The sequence below is a fragment of the Danio rerio genome, chromosome 2, assembly GCF_049306965.1.
Source record: "Danio rerio strain Tuebingen ecotype United States chromosome 2, GRCz12tu, whole genome shotgun sequence".
In the NCBI taxonomy this organism is placed as follows: Eukaryota; Metazoa; Chordata; class Actinopteri; order Cypriniformes; family Danionidae; genus Danio; species Danio rerio.
The window spans coordinates 19,812,846-19,840,264 of NC_133177.1; the positions used below are offsets into that span (position 1 = coordinate 19,812,846).

The window sequence follows — 27,419 nt, forward strand, 5'->3', positions numbered from 1 at the left end:
TGTGTATATTCCAGTATTTCCAAATGCAGCTGAAGCAAATGAAACTATTGTTTCACTGAGGAAAAACACATCTCTGGTGTTTTGTTAATTCCTTTAATAAATCAAGTTTATTGAGTTATTTATTCAGTAACATGCTCATAAAAGGCGTTGTTATTAAGTGTAACCCTAACACTGTGGGTATGACTGGGTATGACCATCTCAATACAGAAAGTCTTGTGTGAAATTTGACTGTTTCAACATGGAGTTTGACAAACAGAAAAGTAATATATAAATTAAGAGGCTATATTTGCATATGGGATGTATGATGGTGTGATGAAATAAACAAAAACAATCCCCAAAACCTAATGTTTATTCCATTAAGGATGCATAATTTGGCACTTTCGATATGGTTAAAATTTGTGCATGTTTATAATAAAGAAACACATTTAAAATGATCATTTAAACATGGTCCAACTCTATTGATTTAAATTTCAGGTCACACTTTATTTTAATGGTCTGTTTGTTGAATTCGAGTTACATTGCATCTACATGCCAACTAATTCTCATTAGATTATAAATAGACTGTGAGATAGGGGTTGGGGTTAGTGTAAGTTGACATGTACTTGCAAAGTTTCTTATAGTCAGTTAAATGTCTGTTTACCAGCAGTATAAACATATTAAGCAGACAGTCTACTACTCAAATGGACCATCAAAATAAAGTTACAAAATTTCATCTAAAGAGGGTCTATAATGTATTCTTCAGTTTTTAATTTTAGATAATGTGTAGATTATATGTTTGGGTGTAAAAAACATATACTAAACATTCTCAAAGTCCAGTGTTTACAGTTTTAATGTAAAAAAATAAATAAATTAGAACTGTTTAGACTACAAGCTTGTTTTTTGGGATTTAATAATGTCCTCAAGTGGCCCAAATCCTATGGACATTGGATCTTTGGGGGGTCGGGAGGAGCAAAACAACAAAAATGGTGCCAGTCTAAACATGTCTTGCTTTATCTGTTTGTGCAAATGTTCTAAGCAAACCTCTTGACCTATATCTCAAATATGATCATGTAGATATCAGAGTTGCTGGATGTACAAACCCTTTTCCTGCACTGGAGGTTGTGCAAGTGCACTCTTGCAGCTGGGTTTTGGCAGGAACCTATTCTGCTTTGAAGAACCCTGAGTGAGTGAGTGAGTGAGTGAGTGAGTGAGTGAGTGAGTGAGTGAGTGAGTGAGTGAGTGAGTGAGTGAGTGAGTGAGCATGAATGTGAGCACTGAATGGAATTCACATCCTGAATGTTGTCACAATCATGTGACCTTCTGCATGAGTGGCTGTGATTACTTTAGGCCCCTTTCAGATAAGGGCCCTTAACATCATTTTCCCCCCTATCATGGCATCAATGGAATTGCTGATTTTACAATCAGTAGTATATACTTTTCCAGTGACAAGCACTTTTCATGAACCCTCACAAACCTGTAAAGAACAAACTATACTTTAACCTTTAGCCGTTTATTTCTGCTACAGTGAACGCTTCAATTGTTTCCTCCCTCCTTACTCTAGCTGTTAATTCCCTGAGCACTAACTGTTCCTTTGTATAATTAGCACTTCTTGTGTGTATTGCCTCCTCATTTGTAAGGCGCTTTGGACAGCTTCTAAATGACTAAATAGAATCAACTCAATATTCAAAGTTCATTCAGATTTCTATGGGTTTGGTAATAGTTTTTTTTTTAGCTAGCATAACAAACACTACCTGACAAAAGTCTTGTTGCCTATCTAAGTTTTGGGAACAACAAATAACAACTAGACTTCTAGTTGATCATTTGGTATCAGAAGTGGCTTATTAGAACTTTGATGTGGAGGCTGAAGTATAAGAAGGAGTGCTATCCTGATGAGGGATTTGCCCTCTCCTGTGGTTTGTAATATAATGGACAAGACTTTTGTCAGGTAGTGTAGTTTATTAAATCTGATTGGACCATTAGCAATGCTCTCAAAAATGACCAATGAGTTTCGCATTGGAAAATTTAACTTATCTTTTACCAAAAAATTGGAGTGTTCCTAAAAAAATTGCGTGTGTAAATTTGCACTTTTCAAAGTTAAGCAACATTTTGAGTTAGGATCATCATGTTGTGCATCATTAATTCAAAACACATGAATTTACACTTACATAGATATCATATGTATTTATAAATGACACATTCAGTGTCTTTAGTCACTCAAGGCATCTTGTGATGGTCAAAGTCAGTTAAAATTGATTGAATTTTTCCAAGATGCTACAACACGGTGCAAACTCTGGCTGAAAAACCACCAAGATTATAGTTCCCAAAGATATGACACAGTTTCGATTATATTCTTGTTCATTTCTATAGCGCTTTTAAAATGTAAATTGTGTCAAAGCAGCTTCACATTGAAGTTCTAAATTGAAACTGTCAGTCAAGTTTTCAGAGTAGACATTCAGTTTAGTTCTGTTCAGTGTGGTTTTTATTTTCACGGCTAAAAGTCTAAACACTGAAGAGAAAATCCAGCGATAAGTAGCTTCACAAGTCCCAAACCAAGCAAGCCAGTGGTGACAGTGGCGAGAAACTAACTTCACCAATTGACGGAAGTGTAGGCAAAATCCTTGAGAGAAAACCACAGATGGGCATGGTCTCTTTCTGCCAAACTTCTTGTGCAGAGCTGCAGTCTAGGTGCCGGAGCCTGTAAAACACTGGACATCCATAGTAGATAAGCTACTCCAGCAGTTCAGGATACGGTCTTGTCCAAGATTATAGATACCTTGGCATCATCTCTTCACAGGTCCTGGATTACATCAAAGGCACTGCATAATTTGTAGGGGCTTCGGGATAAGTATCCACCGGTGGAAATAGAGAATAAAGAAAAGGTAACACTTTATTTTGATGATCCACTTGAGTATTAGTAGACTGTCTGCTTAATATCTGTTGATACTGCTTCTTTAACAGACATTTAACTGACTATAAGAAACTTTGCAAGTACATGTAAACTTGCACTAAGCCTAACCTCAACCCTAACCCCAATCTAACAGTCTACTTCTAAAGTAATGAGAATTAGTTGGCATGTAGATGCAATGTAACTTAAATTCAATAAACGGATGATTAAAATAAAGTGTGACCAAAAAAAATAATTAGCGTACTTGCTGTTCGAAGTATATTTAAACACGAGATGCAAAAATGAAGTGTAATAAATGAAAGTAGCAGCTATAAACAAACATGTAATGTATACGAGTATTTCTAACAAAATGTCTGGTGCACTAAGACAGGCAAGTTGTCAAGCCAACTCACCTGCGTGGAGCACACTCAATCATCATACCTTATGTGATGCATTGAGTGCTTGCTTTAATAAAAAGATAGGTATTTAATCTAGTTTTTAGCCTCAGACAATATCAGGAAGGCTATTCCAGAGTTTAGGAGCCATAAATGAAAAGGCTCAACCTCCTTTAGTAGACCTTGCTATTCTGGGTACTACCAGAAGCCTTGAGCTTTGAAATCTTAAAGAGTGGGATGGATTGTAGCAAGACAGAAGGTTGGTTAGATAAACAGGAGCTAGATTATTAAAAGCTTTAAAGGTAAGAAGCAATATTTTATAATCAATACAGACCTTAACAGGCAGCCAGTGTAAGGAAACTGTAAGAATGTGTTTATATAGTTTTTAAATCTTCTTAATGTTGCATTAACACATTTAACTGCTTAATTGAACACTAACATTTTTGGAAATCACTAAATGTTTTTTACAACTCCCCCAGAGTTGAACAGTTTATAACATGTTCATGTGCTGCTGAAATCCATTCAGCTGACCTGTGGGTCTGCCATAATATTATGCAGCTCCTGAAAATACCACCCAGCACCACGCCCAAGACTTAAACCACCAGTTAGAATCTATGTAATAAAGTGCATCCAGAAGGTATTCATAGCGCGTCACTTTTTCCACTTTTTTATGTTACAGCCTTATTTTAAAATTGATTAAATTCATTTATTTCCTCCAAATTCTACAAACAATACCCCATAATGACAATGTGAAAAAAAGATTTTTTGAAACCCTGAAAAATCAGATGTACATAAGTACTCACAGCCTTTGCTCAATACTTTGTTGATGCACCTTTGGCGGTAATTACAGACTCAAGTCTTATTGAACATGATGCCAAAGCCTTGACACACTTGTCTTTGGGAATTTTCGCCCATTCCTCTTTGCAGTATCTCTTAAGCTCCATCTGGTTGGATGGGAAGCGACGGTGTACAGCCATTTTTAGATGTCTCCAGAGATATTCAATAGGATTAAGTTCTGGGCACTGACTGGGCCACTCAAGAACATTCACAGAGTTGTTGTGAAGTCACTCCATTGATATTTTGGCTGTGTGCTTTGGGTCATTGTCCTTCACGAAGATGAACCATCGCCCCAGTCTGAGGTCAGGAGCAGTTTTCAATCGGGATGTTTCTGTAAATTGCTGCCTTCATCTTTCCCTCTATCCTGACTAATCATCCAGTTCCTGCTGCTGAAAACCATCCCCACAGCATGATGCTGCCACCACCATGCTTCACTACAGGCATGGTATTAGCCTGGTGATGAGCGGTCCCTGGTTTTCTCCAAACGTTACGCCTGGCATTCACTCCATAGAGTTCAATTTCAGTCTTTATGGAGAATTTTGTTTCTTATGGTCTGAGAGTCCTTCAGATGCCTTTTAGCAAATTCCAGGCGGGAAGTAGCTTCTGTCTGGCCACTCTACCATACAGGCCTGATAAGGTTCTCCTCTTTCCACAGAAGAATGCTGGAGCTTGAACAGAGTGACCATCGGGTTATTGATCACCTCCCTGAGTAAGGCCTTTCTCCTTGATCTATCAGCTTAGATGGCCGGACAGCTTTAGGAAGATTCCTGGTGGTTCCAACCATCTTCCACTTTCAGATGATGGAGGCCAATGTGCTTATTGGAAATTTCAGAGCAGTAGATTTTTTTTTCAGTAACCTTCCCCAGCCTTGTGTCTCAAAACAATCCTAAAAGAAAATAGCAATTTTTTGTTGTTTGTTGGTACATGATATATCTACAGAAGAGTCTAGCTTTAAATAGGAAAAGTCTCAAAACCCTTTACTCATTTTTTAGCCAGATGCTAATAGTCTGACTGTCAGCTTCCACGAGACCAAGAGATCAGTTGAATGTATTCAAAAGTGGTAAAACCCAACCGTTTACCTCTGTATATAGTCCACTGAATATACGGATGCTCACACATAGAGGTTGCCTCACACGTCAGCTTTGAATGTTCCAATATGGTGACCCATAGAAACGGATGCCTAATGATGCCTAAGCTCTGTGAGGAACACAAACAAAATTATCAAAGTCAAACAGATAATAATACAGGTGACTCTGACATGTGTCATCTTAAAGTAAATACTCAGCATGTACAAACAGGATATGACTTCAACAGCACTCAGATGTTACAATCTAGCTGGCGCTTTTATTAGGAAGTGCAGACTAATGCAGAGAGACAAACACATAAAACATCCTCTTGATAGGATCTTTCAGCATTTGACCCGGTCACAAATTCTATTATTACTTTGCATAACTATCCTAATTAGCCGAAGCGGGTAACTCATCCGTCTCTCGGGAATCTCTCCCAGGAATATTCCAAGCCTAGTTAACTTGAAGAGCAGCCTCAGAATAACACGTTTACTTCATTAGCTCTTTTACACCCCTGCAAGCTACATTTGAACAGCCCAGGGCAACATCAAAATACTCAGAAAAGAATGATTTCCATACAGATTTCACGCTATGTAAATAAATGAATTAAACTTCGTCAGCAGGTGGCAGATTTTATCCATATTTTGAGCTGACATTTAAAAAAAATAATTGCATTATGACTTGAAATGCATGAACTGACCAGAGAAGTATTTTCAGACACACCTTTCCGGTAACATTGGGCGATCCATCACTGAACAGTGCATGATAAATGTACATACTTTGAGGTAAACAAATAGTTGTTCTTGATAGCCTTCATCAAAACTTGTACTGGTATCACTTAAAGATTCTTGGAAATTGGTCTGTTTAGCAGTTTACTTCTATATATGAGTGGGAATTACTATATACAGTTGAAACCAGAAGTTTACACTATTTCTACATTACCATTAACAATAACATTAAGTTTACATTACCATATTTCTGATGGTAAATTATACTAAAAATTTACCATTTTAGGTCGGTTACGATTAGCTAAATGATTTACATTTGCTAAATGCCAGAATAATGACAGAATTTCTTTTCTGAGAATTTTGTTATTAATTTCTAGATCAGGGGTGGGCAACCCTGTTCCTGGAGAGCCACCTTCCTGCAGATTTCAGTTGCAACCCATATCAAACACACCTGCCTGTAATTATCATGTGGTGTTCAGGTCCTAATTAATTGGTTCAGGTGTGTTTCATATGGGTAGCAACTGAAATCTGCAGGAAGTTGGCTCTCCAGAAACAGGGTTGGCCACCCCTGTTCTAGATAGTCAAGAGTTTACATACATTTCCTTGCTATTTTTTTAGCTTTGCTTTTAAACTGTATAACTTTGGTCAAATGTTTTGGGTATCCTTCCACAAGCTTCTCACGATAGTTTTGGCCCATTCCTCCTGACAGAACTGGTGTAACTGAGTGAGATTTGTAGGCTGTCTTGCTCGCACAAGCTTTTTCAGCTCTGCCCACACATTTTCCATAGGATTAGGTTTGGGGCTTTGTGATGGCCACTCCAAAATATTTACTCTGTTGTCCTTAAAGCACATTTTAAAGCACATTGTATACCCTGAAAACGGTTATCATCCCATGCCTAGTAGTTAATACTGCAGTATTAACAGTGCAGTACTACAGTAAATATTATTGCTTTTGGCCCACACTATATTTAACCCTTAAGCACTGTTCAAATTGACTGCCCTATTGTTATGTTAGGGGTGAAACCATCCACTGAATTAAACTGCTGTAAATTTTGCCACAAATCTGTTAAGTACCCTCAGTCTAAGACTAAATTGTCTAGAAAATCACAGGATTTTAATTGTCTAATTGCCAGGTTCTCAAATGATGTCACTGATTTGATGGGGGGTATATATATATATATATATATATATATATATATATATATATATATATATATATATATATATATATATATATATATACACACACATACATATATATATATATATATATATTTTCAATATAAAAAGTAGTCATGCATTGTTACATTTTTGCTTTTTCTCCCTAATTTACTGATGGTACTGTTTTTGCCCCACAGACTTCCAACATAACCACATTTGATGATGTAGAAACACACAGTTCTTGTTTTTATTTACTCCATGTAGTTCTGAGAGCTGAGTTGCATATTTTGATTTTCATAAAGGTACACATCAAGGCATGAAGGTCACTCTACACACTTTAATCTGCTGTTATACTCCATATAAAATCTAGAAACTAAGTTTTTTTTGCACAGGCCTATGCAAATGGTTAATGATGCCAACTGGTTGGTTTTGCAATCAAAAAATGTGGTTATAATGGAAGTCAGTGGAGCAAAAACAGCCACCAACAGTAAATTAGAAATAAAATCATCAAAAACAATGCATCAAAGGCATTGTTGTTTCACATGTCCAAGACTTCAATAAAAGTAAAAAAAAAAAAATTAAAAATCCAGTCCACAATTACTTTTTATATTGAAAACACTTTTTTTTTTTTTTTTTTACCAAATCAGAGAGGTCATTTAGAAATGTGGCAATTAAAGAGTTAAAATCCCATGACTTTCAAAACAATTTAGTGGTTTTGATCAGGACTGAGGTTAATTAACAGATTTATGCAAAAAAAAAAAAAAAAAAAGGCAAAAAAAAATTCCCCATCCTAAAAATTAAACGACCATTAAAGTTTAATTTAATGGATGTTTTCATCCTGAACATAACAAAACATAACAAAAGGGAGGTAAATTTGCCCAGAATGTATTGATTTTTATTTTTTTGTATTTCAAAGCATTTTGTTAAAATAAATGTCAAAATAAATTTGCTGATAGTTTATCCCCGTGTGGATGAAAACATCCTTAACAGTACATAAGGGTTAAGTATGCTTTTATGTGCCCAACTGTTCAATTAAAGGATTTTAATAATGTTCTGGAATATTTTCCATAATGTTTTATAGTGGTTTTGATATGCCACTGATAAGAGGTTATAAAATCACCACAGCCACTGTTACAGGTTCCATTAATTCCAATAGAATTGGCCTTCTGCTGTTTTTCAGCTGCATCCCCTTAATTAAGTTAGATTGGATTTTCCAGTTTTCGGTCCAATTTGATCCTGTAGTCAGAGGCTTCTTTTAATGTTTGGTTAAATGCCTGAAAAATTGGATAGCAGTGTTTCCTGATCATTCCATTTATCAGTTAAAAATTAAAAAAATAAAATATTTATTTTAAATTGACCATTTCATTGCAAAATGGGTAAAGTACGAACAGCAAATACAAAAATATAAAAAACAGATAAAAATTAATCAAAATTAAATCAAAAATCTAAACTGTGAAGCTTTGTTTTCTCTATTTAATCTATTTGACCAAGACTGAGCATTCGCAAAGGTCACTGACGCTGATTTATAAACAGCAGCAATTTTTAAAGGCTCTGGTCATTTTGAAGATATTTAAAGGGATGGTTCACACAAAAAGGTTAATTACATCCATAATTTACTCACCTTCAGCCATCCTCAATGCATAGGACTTTTTTTTCTGTCAGATGTCATTTAACATTTTTATTCTGGCTCTTCCCAGCTGTATATAATGCCGTTGGATGGCGGCTTTTGTTTTGAAGCTTCCAAAAGCCCATAAATCAGTTGTCTAACCTATACAACACTAGGGCGTCAACACACGGCTCATGAAAAGAATACATGAGCTTTTGTGACATAAATAGTTCTAATTTTTAAATGATAAACTAATATAACAATCTAATCTAGTATAAAACTAACTGACTTGGTGCGGGCCAAATGCATGTTATGCGCATCTACCTGAATTTAACTAAGTAGAGAAAAGTCTCCCATTGGATATTAACTTCATGATCAATTACGTTACTTAATCCTAAAAGATGCAGGGTGAAGCTCCTAATTTGTAAATTAAATAGCCATCTACTGTAAATAACATGCCAAAAGACTTCCTGTGGTTGTGAAAATGATGTTAATCTGTTTTAGAAAGGTCGAAGTACGCATCAAGCATCCAAAAACATCCAAGGAGACAACTAAAATTGGGTTTAAAACTGCCCAACACATTATTAAAAGCTGGAGAGATGCTGTGGATCCATTATTTTTGAGGAGAAAAGTGGTTGCAAATAATGATCATCATAATAATAATAATCATAACTCAGATGATCAAGTTCAGCAATCAGTCATGTCTGGCAATCAACAAAAACAGCAAAACACTCAAATGACTGTTGCTGCTTGTTCAAATTACTTATTTAAAGTTGAACCAACGCAATTCTTAAGTTTTTTGGAGGACTACTTGATTGTTTTATATTCAATCAACTTAAATTTGTAACAACGTATTAAGTTAACTTAGTCTATTTGTGCTAGGACAACATGAGTTGTGTTGAAGCCAGACTTGTTTAACAGTGAAGAACTCACAGCTGTATTAACAGTGAAAATGAGAGCATTTCAAATATGAAGGGAACTCAAGAGAGTGGGACTAAAGAGCTGTGTAGCCTTAAGGAAAGCACTTACCAGTGAGGCTATCAGGGAAAAAAGACTGATTTTCAAGAGAGCATAACAATTGGACTACGAAGCAAAATAAAAAGGTCATGTAGTCTGATTTCCCTCCAGAGTGATGGCGTGGTAAGAGGAGAGGTGGATGCACCCATCCCTAATGCTTAACATACCAGCCTGTGGGGACAGCACAGTGATAGAGCGCTGCAGTTGGTCAGGTACGGGTTCGGTAACATTATGTGCCTAACAATTGAGGTCAACTGATTACCTAAAGATACTGAATGACTGGGTTACTATGGTTTTTTTGTTCCCTGGATATTCTAGAATAACAATGCCAGGATTTATCGGGCTTTAAGTGTGAAAGAGTGGTTCAGGGAGAATGGGACATGACAGGGAGAATAAGTCCAGACCTTAACTCTATTGAGAAACTTTAAAATGTGATGAAGAATCATCATAATAAACATGAGATCTTGGTGAAAAATGTAAGCAACTCTGGACAGGAATAAATATTATGACATTGAAAAGTATCGTGAAAGTACTGATGGGCAAAGCAAGGCTTTAAGAAACACTGAAACAGTCGAAGCAAATGTGTCGAAACGTTTCGAAACACGTCTTTATACTTAGTGTCATTTTTATGTATTGCTCTGGAACAGTTTCAGCAAAGAAAATGTAGAATTGAGGCTTCAAGTCATTTAGTGGAGCGATGAGAGTTCCTTACTCGCATGCAGAACTAATGGGTTCGAATTTATTTCTAAATGCTCTGTTCTTGTAACGTGTTTTGTTTTAACATTGGTCTGATGTTAAAACAAACAATGTCTTGTTTTGGTCAAAAAAGTAACGTTATTAAAATATATCAAGACATAGTTTCAGAGTATTTGTACGGGCACCTCTCAAAAAAATTTAACTACATGTCGCAACGATGCGTAGCGCAAGCTCTGTGATTGGTCAGCTTGGTAGTGCTGACGAGTGCAAGCGGGACCCAGAGCTCTGGGAATCCGATGGAACGAGTGTACAAGTGTCGATTACCGAGAAGGAGCTCCAGGTGGCAAGTTTTGTTTTGTGTTTACCTTATGATTAAAGTTGTTGCACGACGGTTCCCACCTCAAAATGAGCGAGTTTGAGTCACTTGGTAGCGTTCAGAAAAAACAAAACACCAGCCAAGAAACTACACAATAAGGAACATAAACACTTACTGCCGACTAGTGTTTCGAAAGAGTTATTGCAGAGCAACACAAACAGCACATAGAAGTATAAACGCACGACAACACCCAAGGCATGCACTGTGGGCTAAGCCGACCACTCAACGCAGAAGTATAAATTAGCCTTTACAATGTGCACACTCTTGGTCCAATAGGCTACAAGAGGTAGAGGTATTTATCTGACCCGGTCAGTCAAACGCAGGTTCGCCAGGTCTCGAAATGCTTCTGAAACGACCAATGCTTTGAATTGCTTTAGTCACATGATCTGATTTTTTAAAACACTTCAAAAATCAAAGCTAAAGGTGGTCCAACAAAATATTAGTTTGTGTGACTTTTGTTTTGGACAGGCAGGGTATCTGTCAGTGCTATTTACAATAGTTATTACTTTCTGGCACACAAAATGACAGTGAATATAGTTGTGTTCGACTACATGCAGAGCTGCGGCACATGACTGACACGTGTAACATCAAAGTATCATTACAGCGCTCTGAAATCAGATAATTGATTCAGCCGGTGCAGCATCTGAAGAGCGACTGCAGGAGCAGTGATGACGACACTGATATTGCACAATTGGGCAACAACCAAATACAAGATGTGCAGCACCTGAAACAAAGGATACTGGAAGCCTGTGCTGGCATTTCTCCTGCGGTGTTGCTATCAGTGTGTGAAAAGTAGGAGAAGAGGGTTGCATTGACAATCCAACACACACAGCACATTGAACCTTTTATAAGTGGTCAAAACTTGTAAATAACTCAGGAAAGAATAAAAGTTACCACGCCATTATTTTTTCTTGTGAAATTCCCAATAAGTTTGAGGAGTCAAATGACCCTCTTTCTAAAAAAAAAAAAAGCAAAAGTTGGAAAGTTTTATATCTATTAATGTAAATAAAAGTAAACCCTTTTTAGCATATTCAGAACAAGAAGTATTAGCCTAAAGAGTGATGTCTAAACTCTGAGAATTTGTGCTTATTACTTTGTATTTAATAGGTCTATTCGTTTTTATGTTTATATTCCCCTTTCGTTTCCCCTAATTTCTCTCATGCATTTGTTATACAATTAATTCATAATTCCCTTTTTGTTTAGAAATGTACTATAGTTTGTAGAGACTGTATACTGTTTTATTTGTACTGTAAATCTTTTATTGTTATAAATAAAATAAATAAATAAATGATAATTACTGCCGCAACTTTGAGCCCCGAAGTATCTGGCTTGACGGCTCTGTATTCATCTCCCCTTCGCCTGTGCTCAGCTAATCTTATTGATCACCGGCTGCAGCATGAACATACCACATATCAAAGATTCTGATATGCAACGTTTCACCACCCGATAAATGCAGACATTAACGTTAACCTTCAGGTTGATTTATACTTCTGCGTCAAGCGCACGTGTATGCTACTGCACAGCCTACACATGGATGCGTAGGCCTCGTCGTAGCTGACGCGCACCTCTTAAAAAAATGTAACTACATGTCGCAACAATGTGTAGCGCAAGCCTTGTGACTGGTCGGCTTGCTAGTGATGATGAGTGTGTGGGCGGGACTGAGAGACGCGCGAGCCAGATGGAGCGATTGTTTACAAGTGTTGAGTCAAGTGAAAGAGCTGCTGATGGAACGTTTTGTTTTGTGTTTACCTTGTGATTAAAGTTGTTGATTCCAGCCTCAAAATGAGTGAGTTTGAACCACTTGTACATTAAGGAAGCGTTCAGAAAAACAAACACCAGAGAAGAAACTCGACACAGAGGAACATAAGCAGCTCTCTGCCAACTAAAGTTTCGGAAGTGTTACTGCAGAGCAACAGAAACAGTATAAAACAGGCTTAAGATGAACACATACTTGAATGCCCTCAAATGAATCGTAAAAGGAGTGTTTGTGGGCCGTGATATAACAAGACGCTAAAATAAAACAAGCAGCAAACGTTCAGGGAAAAGGAGACATTGCTTTTAATTTAAAAATAAAGTTTTTTTTTGTAGCCTTAAATTAACAATGGATCTATAATCCAAGACAAAGGAGTGTAATGCCTATCACACAAGACAACTGAAGGGTCTGTAATGCTAAACAACTAAAGCAATCTCCACAAAAAAAAAAAAAAAACACATTATTTTAAATAATGATTTGAACGAGGCACTTCTTTAGGCGCCCTCTTAACAGGGCACTTAGAGATGTTGCCTTCCCTGCCTTAAGTACCATGATTAAAAAACTCACAACTGAAGGAAAACAGAAACAAACATGTGGATAAGTGCACCAGTTTAACCAACTAAGAGTAGAAAAAGTAGGAAAAAACCTGCCTTCAACATATAAATAGATCGGTTTACAAACAGAACTGATGCTCAACAAGGAAACGGCCGTTCCTCACACTTCAACAAAAGAATAAATTAAATAAAACTAAAGCTGCTGTATGCACCTAACCGTGAGAGTATAAAGCTATCTCTCTACGACGTCTCATGTTTACAGTAGATCACACATGAGAGCTGCTCGTACTAATAAAGACTAGGTACATCCATGAGGTTTTGATATTGCCAAGCACTTTCAGACCGATAAAAAAGGTCAGCGGGGTGACGCATCATCCATGCTGACCGCAGATCGGTCGGACCATCTAAAGGTTTGTTGATGCTCGGTCAGCCGGTGGGTCTGCAGGGAGGTGATTAAAAAACATTACTGCCACCTGACTAAAGATAGTAGGAGTCCGAGAGCCGTCCACCGCCACCCGCTGATCCCGAACCGCTTGTGTGCTGTGCGAACAAACAAACACTCTTACACAAGACATTCCTAGCATTTCATCTCTGAGACTCTCATCTGTGCTGTCCGAATTCATACTCGGCCTAAAAAGTTGATCTTGATGGTTTTAAAAACAAAAGGCGCAGCGGTAGAATTGTATTTGCCGTTGTCCGATCATGTGACGATGTGTCTGCTCCAGCCTGTTTCTCTGTTTGCCGTGTTATTGGTGAATTGGTTTTTGTTTTAAAGATATTGTTTGTGGATTGAGTTACTCCAAGATTGCTCTGTAGATGGCCGGTTCAATGTAGTCTTCTCTGTAACGGGAGTTGATCACTCGCTGTCTTTTTGAGTCCTGCTTCACTTCCTTCTCCACAAACACTCCTTTGAAGCGCATGTCTGATGCCACAGACTGAAAAAAAGAAAAGATATAAAACAAATTTAGGACAGTTTTTACCAAATATATTACCCATCAAATCAAATCATGATTTAAGATTAAATTGTGTGTGTATATATATATATATATATATATATATATATATATATATATATATATATATATATATATATATATATATATATATATATATACACACACACACACACACACACCCATATCTATATCCATCAATATCCATATTATTTACATATCCATCCATATCTATATCTATCCTACAATTTATATCCATATCCATCCATTTAAATCCATCTCCATCCAGCCATACATATCTATATCTATCTTCATCCATCCATCCATATCTATATCTATCCTACAATTTAAATCCGTATCCATCCATCTATATCTATCTCCATCCATCCATCCATATCTATATCTATCCTACAATTTAAATCCATATTCATCCATCAATCTATATCTATCTCCATTCAGCCATCCATTTATATCTACCTCTATCCATTTATCTATCCTATCCATCAATCCATATCTACCTCCGCCCATCAATCCATATCTATCTCCATCCATCAATCATCTATATCCATCCATCATTTATATCCATATCCATCCATATCTATATCCTTCTATATCTATCCATCCATCCACCCATATCTATATCCATCCTACAATTTATATCTATATCCATCCATCTATATCGATCTCTATCTACCCACCCACCCATCCTTCTATATCTCTATCCAGCAATCCATTTATATCTATATTCAACCACCCATCTATCTATATCCATCCATCCATCCATCCATTTCTATATCCACCCATCCATCCATATATATCTCCTACCATCTATCCATATCTATCTCTATCCATCTATATCAATCCATCCATCTTTATCCCTATATCTCTTTATCTATCTCTCTCTCTCTTGTTTATTTATATATTCATCCATCCATCTACCTATATCAATACATCCATCTATATTCATACTGTACATCCATCTATATCCATCTAAAGCCATACATTTACATTTATATATATATAGTGAAATCCACATTAAGCAGTCATAGTTCCTATCCCGTCCACCTGCTTTTATGTACAGTTCAGATTATGGAGTGTAATAAAATAGTAATAATAAAAGAAAGAAAAAAACGTGCATACATTTTGAAAACGAACACACACAAAATACTTGTGTACACAACTGAGTAGGATACACTTTTTTAACGATAAGAAAATAACTAAATGAGCTACAATAGAAACTTGTTTACTAAACCAATCGTTTGATATGCATTCAAGTTTGCCACAACTGATGATGAGATTGAATAACTGGACAAAAAACTGATTTCATCTCAAATGTTGTTACAATAGTTTTGCAAACACCTTAGCAAAATTCCACCCTCAAAATTATTTAATTGTTACCTCCTGCCCTACATAATGGTTTTCACAAGCATCAAGCACTGTCTCCCCTTTGACATGCAACCTATTTACTGTTTTTCTGTTAACTGTTTTACTGTGGTCTCTCAGCATACCATAACTATATCAAATTCCTATTATTGTTTATTCATATATAGAGCTAGTTTCCCAGGAAATTATTTCTTTTTTCTTGATCACATGGAATGGAAACTGTGTTCTAGAAAATGTGCAACTATGGATAGAAACATAGCTAGTGTGAGCATGATCAAATTTCATCAAATACTTCATGCATACCACTTGATTTTCCATGTTTATACATGCTCTTTAAATTGTTTTTGTACGGCTTAGATTTCAACACTCTAGGGTCTTTTGCCCCTAAAAAACGCAGTTATAGGAACTATCCACAAGGCCAGTCTCCTCAAAAACAACAACATCAAATAACAACAACAACAATAATAATAATAATATTAATAATAATAATAATAATAATAATAATAATACCCTTTGAAATATCCTCTTTTCCCTTATTACTTTCATAAATTCTGAAGTAGCAAGCATTTCACAAATGGAAAAGAAATGGAGAACAGAAACCAAAGGCAATATCATCAACTGAGAACAGCAAATACAACAGACAGCTGTTCATGGTGAGCACTTTTGAGGGAGTGCACTAAAAGAAATCTGGAATTCTAGTTTTAATTAATATAGCTGTGAAGGGGCATCAATGCCTTTTTGTCTCAGGAAACTATGACGTTTTCACATTGGCCCCGATATGCTTACTGTTTTTCTATTGTGCTTTAATTGAGTCTTGTCTATCCTTCGCTCTGGTGGAATGGTTTGAAAGTCTGTCCTTTAAAAACAGGAATACACTGAGCCAAGATATTAGGTAATCTAGCAGGTTGATTGGCGAATAGCCGTTGAGTAAGGAATCCCTGTATATAGTTGGCAGCTTTTAAGGATTGCCCATTAGTAGCTGTAGCTCTCATCCTCTTTCTGAGTTTAACCTACTCCCTTTTGGTCGAGGGTTTCAGATGCTTTTTTCTTAGGAAAACATGTTACAGGAATAGCTTTGTCCCATCATCTATTGTCACTCTGAATAAATTGTCATATTTTATAAAGTACTTTTTTTAAATGTCTTTTATATGCAATTTTTATATGTGGGTATAGGGATGTGTATATGTGTAAAAACTACCTACGGGTTAGGGTTGTCGTGATAACATTAATTCATGTTACGACACTATACCAGCTAAAGTATCCTAATACCAAGTAGTATTGCCATACTGTAACTCATAACTCAAATCCATGAAATAAAGAAAATTGTCAGAAATACTATATGTTATAATAGGCCTACTTAAATTGAATTATTGATTCCCTTCACCTAAAATGTATTCGTTCTTTTTGTTTATTTTGTAAATAACAGACCAACAACAAATACATTAAAATAGAGACACAAATTTTACCAAATAAAATCTGCATTAATAAAAAAATTAGCATTTTTCCAACAATTGTTTAAATGTTTTCAGTATCTATTTTCATGTAATTAATTCAAAATTTCACTTTGTGAGTTGCTCTTTTTAACCTTACGTTCACACTGAAAGCGGCGAGAGCAGCAAAGTAGCCAAAAGTCATAATTTTCAATGAGAGTCGGCGGCGATAAATGGCAAGGAGCAGCGTGGTGCGTCTTCGGCGGTGTGGATGTCGAGGAGAGTTAAAATCAAGTTAACTTTATGGTAATGAGCTATGACGCAGTTCGGCGGCAAGCAATCAGAATGTAGAAGTCCACCACTTGAGAGGAGTTTAGAGAACACATACCTGTGAACTTTGGTTCCAACCACAGTTGTTCCCAAGGGTTTGATTATTGCGGTCGCCAGATTTTCAATTATTTACAATGTTTTCTTACAGAAACATACATAAAATAAGTTATTGGCGAGTTACTGATGTGCATTAATGTTATATATATATATATATATATATATATATATATATATATATATATATATATATATATTTATCTTTAAAAAACTGAAATCTCGTGCGACAGTACAAAATATTATTGCTGCTTCAGGACACTTCAGACATATGGACACATTGGATAATTAAGTGGAGTAAAGCCACACCACATGCAACTTGATCTTTCATTGTTAAATGAATTTGATAAGAAGTCTGCAACATTTTCACGCTAAAAAGCTTGTTTCATGCAGGAATGCAACTGATAAGCTGCAACGGCCCCTTTAAATTCAAGATCAATGTAGCGAATTTTGACGCTCTCGCCACCGGAGCTGAAGGCACATAGCATTAGCCCCTTTAACACATACAGACCTTTCCAGAAAATTACCGGCAATTTTCCGGAAAGCTTGTATGTGTGAACAGGTCCTTTTTGAAAATACCGGTAAATTCTTTCTGGCTATTTTCTGAAAAAGAGAAGTTGTAACATTACCGGCAATTTGCCGGAATGCTGCGCTGTGTGAATGCAGAAGTAAGATTGCCGGAATAAGCGCGTGCACGTCTAGAACGTGCTGACGTGAGACGTCTGCTTTAGCCAATCACAACAGTCAGACGCATTTACGTCCGCGCGGTTTATGAGAATAAAAGCCTTTGAATATTTTTCCAGACACATTTAGCTGCTAGAAGTTAGTCAGATCACGTTTATGTTCTTCTTAATGCCAACTGTGTAAATAATCATCGATGAGATGCTTATGATAAGCCGTTGTTTGTTTACCTTCAAGCTTTGCGTGTGCCTGTGAAACAGCCTGTGAGCGCCTGCACAAACACATGTTATGAACATCTCGACATGCGAAAGTGATCCTGCGAAAGTTGTTCACAATACTGATCATCCACAGAGTTTGTAATTTAGTCAAATGTTTACAAATACAAGCGCAGCCGTTTAAAGCTCATTTGTGGTGAATGATGTCAGAATTTACCGGTATTTTGGAATGGATGTGTGAATGCTCTTTTCCGGAAAATTTCTGTAACGTCCTCGCCTGTGTAAACATCGCTTTTTTGAATATACCGGTAAAGTCGTTCCGGAAATTATCCGGATATTTACCTGTATCACTGTTTGAAAGGGGCTATTGTCACCAGGGCAGCCAGAGCGACCTTTGATGAATGCACAGTAAGAGATTGTCACAGTTGTTGTAGCTACTTAATCATATTAACAGGAGCAGAACTGTTTTAACTGATTAACTGATTTAGATTCGATCTGAAGCGCTAGAAAACATGCAATAGGCTACCATAAAATGTGTGAACTCTACACAGTTTGCAACCTTAAAAGGCTCCACAGACTATTCAAATAAAATGGTCTATAGTTGCACAAGCATGTGAGCATTTTAGTGACTTTTCCACATGCACCATTATGTACTGTAGATAAACCGTTAATGACGATACTACCGTTTACAAACTACAGTGGCACGGCCAGTATTTTGGAGCCATAAATACACAATACTAACATAGTACCGGTAAACTGTGCAACCCTCCTACAGGTACCAATAAAGTCAACTTAACTGAACTGAAATAAATATAAAACAACCTTATCAATGTTGCATTTTAGAGAGAGAAAGTCCAGATGATGAACAATCACAAATCCTTCTAGTGTGCATGTGTAGGATTGTCAACTTCAGCACAAATTAAATGGGAGGGTCACCCAAGATGAACATTGTCATCCTTTACTCACCCTTGACTTGTTCTAACCTACTTTAAAGAATGGTTACAACTGGCGACATCCATAGTAGGAAAGCAAACACTATGAAAATAAATAGTTACTACTTTCCATCTTTCATTAAAATATCTTCTTGTGTGTTTAACGGAACAAAATAACTTGCATTGTTTTCGATTAAGTCAAGTGAGTAAATGAGGAGATAAATTTCATTATCTATCCCTTTAAGTTGCCATCATACAAGTAATAAGATCTCATTGCAATATTTGCATTTAACATTTATATAAAGAGTTTATGAGAATAAAGTTAAAAATTAATTTAAGAATTTTGGATCTTCAAGACAATTTTGGACGCTTTTAGGTTACCCAATCTTTAAAATAAAACAAATCCTTCTTTATACTCAAAACCAAAAAGCTTCCTATAAAAAATAGATATATTATATTGTAGTAGTTAAACAAATAAAAAGAGAAGAACAATTTATTTTTATATGGAACTCAGTTTCAACCCATTTTTAATTTTTTTTTTTTTTTTCAGAAAGATTAGCCTTTTCTTCAGACAGCACAGATCTGCTTGATTTGACTGTCACTTGCCATTTCAGTGGATCTAAAAGCAGGAATTATCTGACTGAAATGGGCTTTTGAAGGAATAATGTAACGGCCCTATTACATTTAACATTTTCTTAAAACCCGAATTTTCCATTACCGATTAAGAGCTCTCAAATGCACAGCTAAAATGTACCGATCACCTCGGTGATTTGTTTTGCCCTGTTCGAATCTGTAGGAATTGCCTGTCTAAATGCTGTTCCAGCTCTAAAGAGCGGTGGAGGCGTGTGTGTGCAATGTTCCTGAGCGGCGGGGGTGAGTTGTGCCCAACGTACCTGAAGAGTAGGAAGGGACGCGGTGAAGAGGGGTGTACGACGTAATAAAAGACCGGGGAGAGACGCGCGATTTCCGGAAGATTAGGATTCATTTGCAGGCATCCCCGAGTCTCTATGAATTTGCGGGAGACTCCCGAAACTTCCGGGAGACTTGGGATGTCTGGGATTACATTACGTTACTAGCCATTTTGCGAGCTAGTGTAGCGCGTGCCTGACTGGAGAAGTGTTTGGAGGTGGGCGGGTGTGGTGATATGTGAACAGGTTATTGAGATGTTTTGTGTCAGGGGCCAGGGTTGCTGGGTCAACTTGGGCAGAGCCAGCAAAAGCAGGCTGACACAGAAGGTACCAAGCACATGCTTTAATAAAGTGATATTCTGAGTTCAAAAGTGATGATCTACTGTTTAACATGACAGCGGGGAAGGCTGCATGTTGTCTGCCACGTCATTTGGGATGCCATGTTGAGGGTTGTTGCACTAAAAACATTATATTTTGTACTTAATCTCTTTTATCTTTTTAGATATTAGTTTGAATCGAATGTGTTCGGTACGCATTGCAAACCGAACGAAAGTCTCGTACTGAATGGTTCGATACGAATACACATATCATTACACCCTTAATATAGGGGTAATTTGGTTTTAAAATTTGTAACTTATGTTGTTGTCGTGATGATTGTCGTTATTTTGTGCCTATTGTATGTATGCAATTGTTGTTTTAAATGCAGATTTAAAAACAAGTTTCCTTTCTGTGCCAAGCAGAACGGACAATAAAGTTTAAACTAACTAAACTAAACAAATATAAGACCGGCGTCTTAAAATAAACAACTACTTTGTTTTGTTTTTTTTTTTTTTTCAGAAAATGTATTATTGAATATGATCTTGAACAAAAAAAAATGTTTTTTTTGACATTAATATTAATTCAGTTTGAATAAATTTTTTTTTTAAAAATCGACAATTTAAAATGTTGCTCAGCTCTTGGAACTGCAGCAGCCACAATGTTAAAGGGTCACAAAACACCAAAGCACATTTTTTGAGCTATTGACAGTCAAATTACTACAATATTATAGACTGAAAGATCCACTGTAATGCTGCTCTCCGAGTGTAAACATGTAAACACTGCAATAAAACTATAACCGTCGTGGAGGATTTTCGCCGCATCTTGTGACAGGAATACCAATGACAGCTTTCTGCCGCTACCTACCGAGTGCATCTAAGTAACAGAGAAATGCAAAGGCTTTTTTTTTCTCGCATTCGCCATGCGGTATCAAACATTGCATTTAAAATACACGCTTCCAGCAGTTCCTTGAATCAAATATCTCCTTTGTCATGAGGGGCATGAATGAAATGTTCCTGAACGAAAGAGCCAAACTGCAGTTTTGGTCCACCATTTAATAATTTAGCAAATAATTCGCTTACTGAGGTCCATGTAAACACAGTCACTGTCTTTCTTCCCTGCGTCTGTGTGTTTGTTTTGCCTCTGTGAAAATCAGTGCGTGTTCAAACCCAAACTCCCATTTTTATGCAAGTTTTTATGCACCTCCCCTCATTCCCTCCTCCGACACTCCCCCTAAACAGAGATAGACACACCCACTTTCCTGACTTTTTCCAAACTAGAGGTGTGAAAACACCTTGCTAAAACGGGGGTTTCATGGCCCTTTAAAAGCTGTAGTGTTAACCTATTCTAGTAAATTTATTAAAAATGCATGAAAAAAATCAGAGTGCACTGAAAAGTGAATTAAGCATTAAATGAAATGAACCCAAAAGCTTCATTTCTGCTGTATTCTCTGGTCTGAATTAGAACTTTCCTCAATGATTTTTAGATTTGAGTAACAAATTATTTGAGTAATCATTTCCAGCCACAGATGGACAGAAATCTTGCTCTGACAATCTGTTTTAAAATCATGAAAAGAAATGTTTTTTGGGTTTGAAACAACATGTGGGTAAGACAGGTGAGTGTCATGGTAAGGTAATGACTGTAGCGGTATACTGTAGTAAGCTTACTGTAGTAGCAAAATAAACCAAGGAAAAGTATGTTTGTAATAGGATTAATCCTTTAATAAAGCAGCCCTGGTTAAAAAAAAAAAAAAGAAAAGAAAAAAGAAGAAAAAAAAAATACTCACCAGTCGGGATTTAACACGTTTGGGCAGCTCCTCGTCCAAACTGAACACATCTTCCCTCTTCACAGTAAGCTGAGAGTCATCTTCAAATTCAACCTTAAGAGCAATTAATAGAGACATTTTAAAACCCGCATTATTAAATGGACTTTTGTTCAAACTTGTGCCACAAAATAACACTAGAATACCAAGGCAGTCATTTTGACTTTTTAATTGGTGTATACATTATTATGACTCATCTAATTGAATTCTACTATTTAAAACTATAGTACTCAATATCATTTTACCAAAATGCATGTATTTATTAACATCTGCTACTTTTTCCTGAGTCTTCGATTATGCATGCCTCTGCTGTCTAGCAAATTTCTGCCAACAAAAACTGAAAATCAACTCACCAAAGAAAGTTTTTGTTAATGCAAGTTTTATTTATTTTTTGTTTTATTATTTTCTGTGGAGGCCATTTGAGTACAGTAAACTCATTGTCATGTTCAAGAAACCAGTCAGAGATGATTCAGGCTTTATGACATGGCACGTTATCCTTTGGGAAGTAGCCATCAGAGCATAGCTACACTGTGGTTATAAAGGGATGGACATGGTCAACAACAATACTCGGGTAGGCTGTTGTGTTGGCACGATGCTCAATTGGTACTAATGGGTCCAAAGTGTGAAGAGAAAATATCCCCCACTCCATTACACCACCACCAGCAGCACCAGCCTGAACCGTTGATACAAGGCGGGATCCATGCTTTCATGTTGTTGACCATACCATCCGAATGTCGCAGCAGAAATCGTGACTTATCAGACCAGGCAACATCTTTCCAATGTTCTATTCTCCAATTTTGGTGATCCTGTGTGAATTGCAGCCACAGTTTCCAGTTTTTAGCTGAAAGGAATGGCACACGGTGTGGTCTTCCGCTGCTGTAACCCATCCGTCTCAAGGTTGGATGAATTGTGCGTTCAGAAATGCTCTTCTGCATACCTCGGTTGTAACCAGTAGTACTTTGAGTTACTGTTCTCTTCTGACCTCTGACATCAGCAAGGCATTTGCGCTCACAGAACTGCCGCTAACTGGATATTTTCTCTTTTTCGGATCATTCTCTGTGAACCCTAGAGATGGTTGTGCGTAAAAATCCCAGTAGATCAGCAGTTTCTGAAATACTCAGACTAGCCCCTCACCAACAACCGGTTTGAACTGCAGCAGATCGTCTTGTCCATGTCTACATGCCTAAATGCATTGAGTTGCTGCCATGTGATCGGCTGATTAGAAATGTGCGTTAACAAGCAGATGGACAGGTGTACCTAATAAAGTAGCCAGTGAGTAGTTGGTGAGTGTATATATGTATGTATGCATGCATGTATGTGCGTGTGTGCATTCAATACAGTCTTATATGAACAGTCGGAATAACAACTATGGCCGTTCTAGTAGTTATAGCATTCTGGTAGTTCCATTGATGAGCAGCTGTAATGAGGCACTCCTGTCACACTACATCCTGTACACTAAATATTTTTGAGTGGCACTGTACGACTAATTTCTTAGCATTATGTGTGCTATTGGGGGCAGCATGGCGGTGCAGTGGGTAGCACAATCGCCTCACAGCAAGAAGATTGCTATTTCGAGCCCCGGCTGGGTCAGCTGGCATTTCTGTTTGGACTTTGCATGTTCTCCCCGTGTTCGTGTGGGTTTCCTCCAGGTGCTCCACTTTCCCCCAAGTCCAAAAACAAGTAGTATAGGTGAATTGGGTAAGCTGTGTGAATGAGTTTGTGGGTGTTTCCCAGTGATGGGTTGCAGCTGGAAGGGCATCCACTGCGTAAAACATATGCTGGATATTCATTCTGCTGTGTCAACCCCAGATTAACAATGGGACTAAGCCGAAAAGAAAATCAGTGTATGTGTACTATTGACAAAACATCTATAGTTTGTAAGACAAACTAGTCAAGTAAGGAATTGTCTGATTTGCAAGAAGAAAAAAAAAATTCGACTTATTCTCTGTGGCATAATATTCGAGTTACACATCCAATGCACATATTTTGCATCTTTTATGATGCAGTTGTTTATGCTTTTTCCCCCACTTACTCCCATAAAATATTTGACTAAAATCAATAAAAAAGATTTCATATCACAATTTGACCTATTGGAATAACCCAAACTAGCCTTAGGCTTATAAACCATAATATTTAGAGATTTGCATGAATAGGGTCCTATCAAAAGCTGTATTTATATTATACAATTTTTTCCTGTCATCCCAAAGCTTAATTTTCAGCATCATTAACCCATTAAAACTCATTCTAATAGGCTGATTTGCTGCTTAAAAGCATACAAAAAAGAACAGCATTTATATCATATAAAACCTTTTCTAACACAACAAATTTCTTTAATACTGTGTTCTTGCTCAAAGTAAGACGTTTCAGAAAAAATAAAAATAAAGCCAACTCCAAACCTAAGACCACCAGCCATAGATGTATCTATGCATCTATGCAAGCATATATGTATTATTCTTAATAATAATAACAACAATAATAATTTAACAACATATTCATGATCTGTGGATGAGTGATTTCATGCAAATGTCAATCTTGCCCTGAAAAAAAAAGATTTCACCAAAATATTGAAACCCTTTCAATGTTGTTTGTGTAGGCTGGTATTTTACAGTACTGTAAATGTTTTCAAACTATTATATTTGATTTACCAAAGTCACACAAGTGGCAATTTCACATCTGTCACATCCATAACAAAGAAATGTCACATCCATAATGAAGCTTTTTCCTCATAAATTCAAATATGTCAAATAAAATAAAATGAATCATTTGTGTTCTATAGTGGGCCAACTCTTTTTGATTAGCGTTAATCCTTTTGAGTTGTGCAGTTTAATTCACAAAATTTCTATTAACTGTGCTGTAGACCGTAAATTCGCTAACTTTTTTGTCACATCCATAACATATGTTTATTTTCCTCATTTAAAACATAAAAGTTGTTTACAGATTGATAGTTTTATGATCCCATAACTTTGTGTTCAGTTATTTTAGAAAATATAAACAGATGTTTTAATATAATTTTAACATATACTCTATCTGTGAATTTATGTTTTGAATTTTTACTGCAAATATCACATCTATAAAGCCGGAATTGTTCGTTTTTATGTTGCTTTCACACAGAAATAATAATTCTATGTATTACAGTGTCTTTACTTTGGGCAAGGAGTGGTTAATTTTACCTGTTGTGAAAATTAGAAACCATTGCATGGCTTCTCATAGATAAATACTTCAAAAACAGCAACAGCAACAGCAACAACAACAACAACAACGAAGGTCAGTGACAAGAACAGCAAAAACAGTAGGCACACCGTAATCAGAAAAAAAGCAGCCTTACTATTATATTAAGTCAGCATAAGTCAGCATCATCTCTTGTGACACACACTACTTTGCCACGTCTGAAGCTGAACTCTAACCCAAATAGCAAACAAAGTGTGTTTGTTGTCCTCTGACCTGGTACATGGGGATGATGTGGTCAGATACAAATTTGGCTCCATAGATGAGGCCATCTGTCCATTGTACTTGAACCACTTCGCCCTCTGATGGTGGACCATGCCGCGTACAGTCTCTATTCTAAAAAAATAAAAGACAAGCATTGCTTTAGAAGTCTGCTTTTGATCAGCAGCCATTGCTTTGATCCATATAACCCTTCACGTACCACTATATCCTCAGGGAAGAGGTTGTCACTAAATGAGCCATCATCAAATATAACCTCATAAAAGGTGGCCTTAGTCAGCTCAACCACTTCACAGTGATAGTACCGGCCATTTTTGTGCTTGCAGATCACTTTTTGTCCTTTCTCCAACTCCCGCATGGATGCCATATTGCGCTGTAACGAGAACATCAGGGATCAGACATCTCGTATTTTGCAATGCTGACAAAATCGCTCCAACATACCGGACTACAGCACGCAAAACACTTTTATTTATGAGGTTACATATTGACAGACCTGCATAACAAAATAATAACAGGTGATGATGGAAACTGTCTAAATACATACTGGCTCACAGAACAGAATTACACCCTGCTAAGCACTAAATCAGGCCAGTGTTTCTGACTACTTGACAACAATATTATATGTTGATTTCATAAGGTTCTGAAAAAAACAAGGACGTTTTTTGTCCTGCGTATAAAAGTTAATATTTATTAAATAAATGTGTTTTGGTGCTATCAAGTAAAAAAAAAAATTTAAAAAGTAGATGAAATCATTGAAAACAGATGAATTCAATAAATAAAAACACAAACAACTGTCGAACAAGCTCTGAAATCACAACAGGTATGTTTTAAAAGTTTGTAAATGAAAAAAAAAAAAAACTCTTTATGAACAATAAAAAAAGGGTTGTGAGTTTTTAAATAAACAAATAAAAAAGTACATGGCTGACAGTGTTACATGGTGGTGTTGCACTTCCATTTCAGGCAAATTTATTTATTTTTTTTTTAGTTTTTAGGGCTCTACTTTACTGATCTAGGCAAAAAGTCAAAGCATTAAGCATTAAGAGCATGCCCGAATCCCCTTTTGCTATTTTAAGGACGGAAAAATACAGTCTGCACCGCAACGCATGGTTTAACTGGGTTGTGCTTATTCTCTTAATGAGGTATGGGTGTGTTTTGAGCATAACGTGCATTACACAAATCAGAGTCTCATCTCCAATTCCCTTTAAGAGTCAGTCACATCGCGCCTTGGTGCATTTGCTATTGACATGGCGGACTTTATAAGTGGAAAAACGATTCACTAGCGAGAAAACAGTTAAACAGACCATCTGCAGCGCAAGGATAAAGAACAAGTCTCCTACATTGGCCTCTTTACTTTCTCTTTACTTTTACTCTTTACTCCTTTACTTTCGTGGAGTAAGGAAACAGTGGAAACTCACTAATAATTCAGGGGGTTTAATAATTCTGATTTCAACTGTACAAACACATGTTCTGCTCTTACGTCTCATATGGTAATGCATACGTCTCCAAAATTAAAACAAATACAAATATGCATATAAAAATACCACTACTAATATTATCATTATATAAATGCAAATTGTCATGAATAAACTGAAAAATCCCCCCGAGATGAGGCATGGGAGTTGTGTTTTTTATATTTATGAAGAAAACAATACATTTTTGTAACATTTTAATCCTTTATTTTTTCATATGTAAAGATATGTGTATTGCTGTACACCCTGTGTGTATTAATCAACGAGTAAGTATTTGGAACACATAGGCGCTCTAACTAACGCGCTCTGCCCAGGACTTTAGACCAGATTTTACTTGATCAATGGCGCAGTCTGTTTCAGTTCCTCAAAATAGCAATGCTCTAACAATGCGCCTCAACACACCTCCTTTATAGACCAGCACACCCATGAG

At 36.6% G+C, this 27,419-nt stretch overlaps 1 protein-coding gene and 1 long non-coding RNA gene across 3 annotated transcripts in view; both read right to left on the minus strand.

The window, feature by feature from the left end:
- Positions 1-3,610: 3,610 nt before the first annotated feature.
- On the minus strand, positions 3,611-5,414 carry LOC141378033 (uncharacterized). Its single transcript, XR_012391303.1, has 3 exons — positions 5,392-5,414; positions 5,175-5,292; positions 3,611-4,981 (listed from the first exon to the last, which is right to left on the minus strand). It is a non-coding gene; the product is annotated as an uncharacterized lncRNA (long non-coding RNA).
- A 7,366-nt stretch (positions 5,415-12,780) lies between these two features.
- The window catches only part of kdm4ab (lysine (K)-specific demethylase 4A, genome duplicate b), a 41,853-nt gene continuing 27,214 nt past the window's right edge, over positions 12,781-27,419 (minus strand). The window contains exons 19-22 of one of the 2 annotated variants that reach the window (XM_001339628.9): positions 25,723-25,893; positions 25,518-25,637; positions 22,041-22,133; positions 12,781-13,988 (exon numbers count right to left, since the gene is read on the minus strand). In XM_001339628.9, the coding sequence (XP_001339664.2) occupies positions 13,848-13,988; positions 22,041-22,133; positions 25,518-25,637; positions 25,723-25,893 (525 nt within the window). In that variant the 3' untranslated portion in view covers positions 12,781-13,847. Of the gene's footprint in view, positions 13,989-20,749; positions 21,763-21,823; positions 22,134-25,517; positions 25,638-25,722; positions 25,894-27,419 lie in introns of those variants that run through there. The other variant, XR_012391305.1, reaches the window with a different exon arrangement.